General features: G+C 37.4%; 1 protein-coding gene across 1 annotated transcript; it reads left to right on the top strand.

Moving 5' to 3' along the window:
• The first annotated feature begins 4,309 nt into the window (after positions 1-4,309).
• Positions 4,310-6,047, top strand: timm10b (translocase of inner mitochondrial membrane 10 homolog B (yeast)). The gene is made up of 3 exons (XM_063014335.1): positions 4,310-4,473; positions 4,567-4,662; positions 5,509-6,047. Exons 1-3 carry the CDS (start codon positions 4,447-4,449, stop codon positions 6,007-6,009), a joined length of 624 nt encoding a protein of 207 aa, XP_062870405.1. The 5' UTR covers positions 4,310-4,446; the 3' UTR covers positions 6,010-6,047.
• Positions 6,048-7,787: the final 1,740 nt, after the last annotated feature.

Genomic DNA, 7,787 nt, shown 5'->3' with positions numbered 1-7,787 from the left:
ACTAGCAATATAATAATAGTATGATTCAAGAGAATAAATATATTTAATGTTGTGCTATATTACTGTAGCATATTCGATTGCTGTAACGCTGAACTTTCTATTTCCACTGACACAGTAACACATTTTTATTCCTTTTTTATTTTTTACTTCTAGAAGTGGATGAGCCGTTGTACCCAGATTATTTCCAAAGTCGAAGGTAGGTACATTTACACAATTCTGTCACACTCTGGACTCAAAATAAGGAGTAACTATAATTGTCATGCATTTGTGAACAGGACCAATAAAATGTATTTAGAGCTCAAATTAAAAAGGTCTTGTGCTATATAAAATATATAATGTGTTTTCTTTTAATAATCTCAGGTTAGAAGAGGAAGAAAGAATAAATCAAGACAATCCCATTTATGGAAACATCCTCTTTGATGGAGGAGGTGAGTTAAGGCCGATCATTTATTTATTGTTAGACATTATGATAGTTAAAATAAAATGAAATAAAATCTTGACCTACAGCGTTTTACAGTGACTGTCGTGCATTCCGTATGCACACTGCAAAAAGGCAAACTATTGTTTTTAATAAATACATACAGTAATGGTCATGCTTCTTATTTATTTTCACCTAAAAATCAGAGGTTTTTGAAAAACAATATATAATATATTGTATTGTAAAAGTTGATTGTTCTATGCAGTATACTGGCAGGACATCATCATGATTACAAGTGAATATACTGTCTCACATGTACCTACATTCATTTTCAGGAACCCTGGCGACGAGCAGTTACATGGGCTATGAACGCATGACAAAGCCAAGTGCACAACAAGATGAAACGGTTTGATCTTTTATTTTAATTCAAATACTTAAATCATAATAATGTAACATCATAAAACCCACAGAATCCTGATGCAGATTTACATTACTGTATTATTACAGCATATTGGAAAATGTAACATAAACATTAAATAAAAATGCGTTTATAGTTCAATGATAAATAATAGAATTAATTCTAAAAATAGGTTGAGAAAGGAATCAAGTGATTTGTTCCAAACAAGAATAATGTCACTTATATTTTGATGATAGATCTACAGGGTGTCCCTAAAGTTTGGACACATAGGCAAAATGCATATTAGAATATTAATCAATAACATCTTCAATGTGTTGTCCACTATTTATGATGCAGTATGTATGTGTGTGTATTTTAGTAAACATATAGTTAGTTATGGTTAGTGATATTTTCTATGTGTCCAGACTTTAGGGACACCCTGTAATATGTTTTATTAAATCCCTAATGGTCTCCAAAATCATTCTTACACCACTATTATGAGTTGAACTAATTTTGACATTAATTATAACATTTAAAACATGTATTTATCAGTCCAACAAAGTTCCTTTTTAATAAAGATGTTTAGTGTCAGAACAAGTGACCAATCCGGCAGCATTAATTTAACTTTTGTGCCGTCGGATCTCCAGATAATGGGATTTAGACTTAAAAACACGACCCTGTACCACCACTGGACACGTTACATCAGGATTGAACCACAGTGCTGCAAAAAGATCATTATCATTATTATTGTAGATGTCCCATAGCTGTTACTGCCACCGATGGCTTTGCAGTATTTATTTATTAAGTAATAATTTTATAATTACAAAGTGAAAGGATGTTATATGAGTAAACTGGAAGTGGAGTTGCACTAAAGGTAGATTTTAATAGCTTTTTATGAACTTAAAACACATTATGAACCCATAGTGGCCGGAGGCACGGCTGCTTTCTGTACAGCAACTGGGTTTGATCCTAGTTTCCAGTGCGGATGATTTGATCCTGGTACGTCAATTCCCCCCACGTCCCAAAAAACAGCAGATTGAAAAGTCTGAATTAGTACTGCATTGTGTTGCACTGGATTGGCTGTCATTAAAATAAACATTTATAACTTAATGAGAGGCATTTTTATCATTTTGTAAAGCCTTAAATCTGACATTTTATGAATTTATATTTTCTAGTTGATATAGTCGCCGCTCTTTACTTTTGAACCCTGATGTAGTGCTATATAAAAACAATATTCATTAAGGCTGAAAAATCTAATCTTTTATGGATTTCTGTCTGCCAGGCCATGCCTTCAGACATCAACTATGCCTCCCTGGATTTAAAGGCTTTTCAGAAGCGGAAGAAAAGAAAGTACCATCAGAAACAGACATATCAGGTCCAGACTTATCCACATTCCCTGGCACAGCAGAGCAGCTTGGACTTGGAGGCTGAGCGTGACCTCGCCATGCCTTCCCGGAGCAGCAGTTTAATTGTGTCTCGCAGCAGCATCTACCTCAACAGTCATGAAGTAGCGCTGGAGGCCGAGGAGCTGGAGAGGGAACGAGGGCGAGAAAGGGAACAAGAAATTGAAAGAAACCAGGGGCGAGAGATGGACATCACGCATCTGTATAGCAGCTACGATCACGATCTGAGCCCATCAGAGTCGATTCAGGAGCATGGAAGTGATCAGTAACGTGTCTAATATTTAAGTTAAAACTAAGCACAATTAGGGATTGTTCATGCTTTATTTTCTGTTCTTAGATACTGTATAGCTGTTTATGAAAAGAAAATTATCTGATGTGATCTTCTGATGCTGTCGCAGGTCATTTGATCTCTGCAATAATCTTGCGCAATATCCTGCATCAGCAGATAACAGAAGGATATTGAGCGAATACGTTGCTCATCAGCTTACGTCAACCGACGTCATGTGGTGGAAATCACTTTTAATAGTTTTCCATCAACAAACAAATATAAAAATAATAATATAAAATCTGCACCCAACAAACATTGTTATTTTTAATAGTAACACGGTCTGGAGGCTGAACAAATGTATGAATCTAATTAAACAAATACATTCTGGAAGAGAATTCGCTTCTTCTGCTCGGGCAGTGTTCTCCAGCTCTGATGATGATTGGTTTTTCTAGCAGGACAGTGCTCCACATAGCCAGGTCAATCAAGGCGTGGTACTATGAGCCAATCAGACGTCTACATACACGATTGGCTGTGTCTGGAAAGGGAAGGGAGGCCAACACAGCATTACTACCTTGTAAAGGCCCCTGGCATTTTGTCTAAACCGTTGTTTACAAGCTTATTCTGTGGTGTATAGAAGAAATGTGAAATGTCTGGTTTCTGGAGATATATTTAATAGATAACTTTAATTAAATCTAACAATTTAACTTAAATAAAATATCGTTTGTATTGTTTATGTTTAGCTGTGTTTTGATTTGTGCTGTAGAATGTGAATAGACACAATAAATGATCTGTAAGTAATTAAATCATTAAAATTGGCCAGACAGAATTAAAGTACGATTTGGAAAACTTCCCAAAGAGTGGCAGAAATCCTCTGGTCTAATAAAAATAAAGTGGAATCTTTTGGTTCATACAAAGCATAGACATCCATGCATAAAATATGACCTTAGACGAGGAATTGATCAATAAGATTTTTTCAGGCTGCATGATTTTAGGATCACGTTGTTTTTTATATTATACATTGTCATTATTATCATGATTTTAGGTTTGTGTACAAGGAGACCACATTATTTCTGTGTCTCCTGCTTTTCCTTAATTATCCATTTTAACAAAAGTTAAGCAGTAAATGGTGGCCTAGGAGGTGACTGCTCAAGGTCTTGAAGGTGCATGAATTGGAGATACAAAATTATCATGAATCATGAAACATGGAAAACATAAACAAACAAGCAAAAATTGTAAATTGTGGGTAGCACTGTTACCTCACAGCAAGAAGGTCCTGGGTTTGATTCCCAGGTGGAGCGGTGCAGGTCCTTTCTGTGTGGAGTTTGCATGTTCTCCCCGTGTCTGTGTGGGTTTATTCCGGGAGCTCCGGTTTCCTCCAACAGTCCAATAAACATGCAGTCAGGTTAATTTGAGATACTAAATGTGTGATACTATGTGTGTGTGTGTTTTGTGTGTGTGTTTATGTGTGTTTTGTGTGTGTGTGTTTGGTGTTTGTGTGTGTGTGTGTGATTGTGTGTGTTTTGTGTGTGTGTGTCATTGTGTGTGTTTTGTGTGTGTTTGTGTATGTGTGTGTATGTATGTGTGTGTGTATGTGTGTGTGTGTTTGTTTGCCCTGTGATGGACTGGCAACCTCTTCGGTGTGTTTTCTTCTCGTCACCCAGAAATCGGAAAAAAACGCCGGCAAAACAGACAATAAGTGAATGAATATTGATTATTTTGTTCTTTAGGTGGTGGGAACGGGCTTCCACACCCTTTATATTTAATTTATCTTATTAAATTTAAGCGGTTTCCAGATTACCGTGAGAGTGACGTAGCGCTTCTGCGATCACGTGATTTGAAGATGGCGGCCTGCATGTGAAAGTCACACTCCACCCCACATTAATCGTTTACTCGGTGAATCTGTGAGAAATAAACCTGATATCTGCTTTAATACTTTTCTTAATATCATATCTCCTATAACATGGACGCTGACGGACAGCTCAGAAATGTAAGTTGTCGTAAAACCCGCTGTATAGCTTTATACCGTGTTGAATTTAACGCACATGATGCAGGTTGTTGTTATTTGTTCACGTTTGTCTAGTTGAGAGATTTTCTCCTGGTTTACAATCGAATGACAGAGATCTGTTTCCAGCGATGCTCAAGCAACTTTAACTACAGAAATCTAACAATGGATGAGGTAAGACAGTGCATCAGATCCTCTTATGTGGAGAAAATGTAAATATAGGGTGATATTCTCCAGATTATATCATAATATAGTGTGGTTTATTAAAAGTTTATTATAGTATAATAATTATTCATACAAACCTGCAGTTTACTCAATAGCTGTAACTTAATTTAGTGGTTGCTCAATTGGTAGAGCTTTGCACTGTCCATCAAAAGGTTGTGGGTTTGAATCCTAGCTCTGTCAAGCAGCGACTTTTGGGCCCTTGAGCAAGGCCCTTAACCCTCTCATCTCCCGGGGCACTAAATAAGCTGGGATATAGGTAAAAAAAAATCATTGTACTGTACTTGTGTATACATATATTATATACTTGATTTATTCTGTTCTATTTCTGGGCGGTGTTTATATAACACGTCATATAACACATGTATAACATCATATATATACACATACACATCATGACATACACGTCAAATTAGGGTGGTTATTAAGTTCCCAATGGTTTAGTCATGTTGTAACCTTAGGTACGTTGTATCTTTAAATCATAAAGACTAGCAGGAGGTTTTAAGATCAACAGTATCATGGAGGGGTTGAATAACTGTGACAAAATGTTCAGCTACTTTATATCCAGATACATTATTAATTTTTCAATTTAAAGCAAAATCTTGCTCTGCAGAATAGGTTAAAGGTATAAATGTATATTTTCGATTGCAGCCCTACCTTTAAAGTGAATTTTACAGTAATGGTTTATGAGTATGTATAAGTATGAGTTTATTGTACCAAATAAATTGCCAGCTGGGTGTATAGATTAGTGGGAACCGTAATGATGGACACATACTGCTTGTTTCTTGATTTCTGTAGGAACGTTGCACGGACAACTGTGCTGGTAGACTAATCCGCTCCAATCATCGGCTCATGGGCACGTATGTGAAGCTGATGCCAGCCATGGTGCAGCGGCGTATGGAGGAGATGGAGAGCAAGGCTGCAGAAGCAGCAAAGGCAGCTGAGGCTGCGAGTCCAGCACAGCCAGTCACACAGATGCCCACAACTTCTGCTTCTGCCCAGGCAGTGTCACCAATAACTGATGCTGTCCCAGCTATCCCACTAATTACAGATCATACACACACAACTGGAGCTGACTCACCGGTAACAGCCCTGTCCACCCCAGGGTCCTTTGAAGTGGCTCGTCCACCTTTAGATATCAGTACACACGCACCAGCTTCATTATCAAGCACAATTACGAGCATTCCAATGGAAAATATAGCCGATAAACAGGCCAGTGTATTGAGCAACGGCACAGTTTCACCTGTACCTGGACACCAGTCTAGCATGAGAACAACTCAAGAAAATACACCATCATGATGCTGGTTTATTTAATAAAATAAGTGTTACTGTTCAAACTGTGTTCAAAATTACTCAAAGGTTTGAAAGTGTGTAATGAATAGTATGGTGATGTATGAGCTCTGCAGCATGTACTGATTGAACATAAAGTAAAAAAATTAAAAGTATTTAAAGGTTAATTAATTAATCTTTTTAATTAACCTTATATATCTTGAGTACTTTAATATTACCAGTACTTAAAATATGTTTAAATGTCCATTTTAAAATTATGTGCCAAATAATGTTTAGTTTATGTTTTATTTTTAAGTTTTTTAATATAGTTTTTTTAATGTACATAAAGTTACATTTTGCCTTTAACATTAGACAAGTTGTGTAATGTTTTAGCTTTGAGAAAATTGCATTATTTCAAGAATCAAACCAGTATCAAACATGTAGTTTATGTAGCCACATTATTGCTTGGGAATCAAATTGTCCACTTCCTGCTAAATACAGACATAATGTTATCAGTGATTTACGTTAAAAGAGTAGAACAGTATTTAAGATTCCTTTATTTATCTTTCCCCTCATTAAATAACCCCAGTGGTAAATTGCGCTAACCCACTGCTGCTGGGATCCAGGGTTCGAATTCCCAGCTGTGCTATTGTCTGGTTTATTGAGCCAATCGCTTGTGTGTTACTACATTGCGCAGTACAGTGATTCCTGGGAAACCGGACCCACCTTGACCCTGATGAGGATAAATTGGTAGTAAAACATGAAAATAAAGACTTGTAGACATGTAGATTTGAAACCAGACTTTTCTATCATAGGCTCTCCCCCCCCCCCCCCCAAACAAAGCCGGTCATGTCTGTGTAGACCCTAGACTGGTTGATAGCACTGCTAAGATTCAACCCCAAGATGTCATGAAGTAACAGAGGAAATCAGGACAGTCACTACACAAACACTACAATTATGCTTAGTTTGAGTTATTTTAGAAATTAGTTCTGATATTATATACAACCCCCCCCCCCCCCCCCCCCCACACACACACACTAATAAACACACAGACACATTTTGGGCAGGTCCCCAAATCATTTTTGGTCATGTTCTACACAGACAGATTTTTTTATTCCATGAATCTTTCCACAGATTGATGTACAGTGGTTACACCATTTACATTTACAGCATTTAGCAGACGCTTCTATCCAAAGCGACGTACAGTACAGTGACAGTATACAATCTAAGCAATTGAGGGTTAAGGGCCTTGCTCAAGGGCTCAACAGCAATCTGGCAGTGGTGAGGTTTCAACTGGCAACCTTCTGATTACTGGACCAGCACCTTTACCACTAGGCTACAACTGCCCTATAAACCCAAGGAGCCAGAAAGTGGTCTGATAGGTCTGATGTTGACTTTTTAGTTGTGTGGAGTTTGCATGTTCTCCCGGCGTCTGCGTGGGTTTCCTCGGGATGCTCCGGTTTCGTCCCACAGTCCAAAGACGTGCAAGTGAGGGGAATTGGAAATGCTGAATTCTCCATGACTGTGTTCGATATAAACTTGTGAGCTGATGAATCTTGTGTAATGAGTAACTACCGTTCCTGTCATGAATGTAAACAAAGTGTAAAACATGACGTTAAAATCCTAATAAACAAACAAATATTGTGCCACTAATGGATACAAATAAACAACAAGCATTTTTAAAACGGCTTTGTCGTCCAAGGACCGTTTTAAAAGCAGGAACATACATGGAAAATCCAGAATAAAAGGGTTTAAGGATGTGAAGTAAGATTTATAGCCCGAGGCCAGGGATTTAGCTCTGGATTGAA

Source organism: Trichomycterus rosablanca, chromosome 18 (assembly GCF_030014385.1).
Source record: "Trichomycterus rosablanca isolate fTriRos1 chromosome 18, fTriRos1.hap1, whole genome shotgun sequence".
NCBI lineage: Eukaryota > Metazoa > Chordata > Actinopteri > Siluriformes > Trichomycteridae > Trichomycterus > Trichomycterus rosablanca.
The sequence above is the reverse complement of the archived record's forward strand: the minus strand, read 5'-3'. Positions and strand labels throughout refer to the sequence as shown.

Excerpts from the sequence above, each read along its gene's own strand:
- timm10b (XM_063014335.1), top strand. The coding sequence starts at position 4,447 with ATGGACGCTGACGGACAGCTCAGAAAT. Across the intron at positions 4,474-4,566 it reads CTGACGGACAGCTCAGAAAT|TTGAGAGATTTTCTCCTGGT; the intron begins GTAAGTTGTCGT and ends ACGTTTGTCTAG. Across the intron at positions 4,663-5,508 it reads GAAATCTAACAATGGATGAG|GAACGTTGCACGGACAACTG; the intron begins GTAAGACAGTGC and ends TGATTTCTGTAG.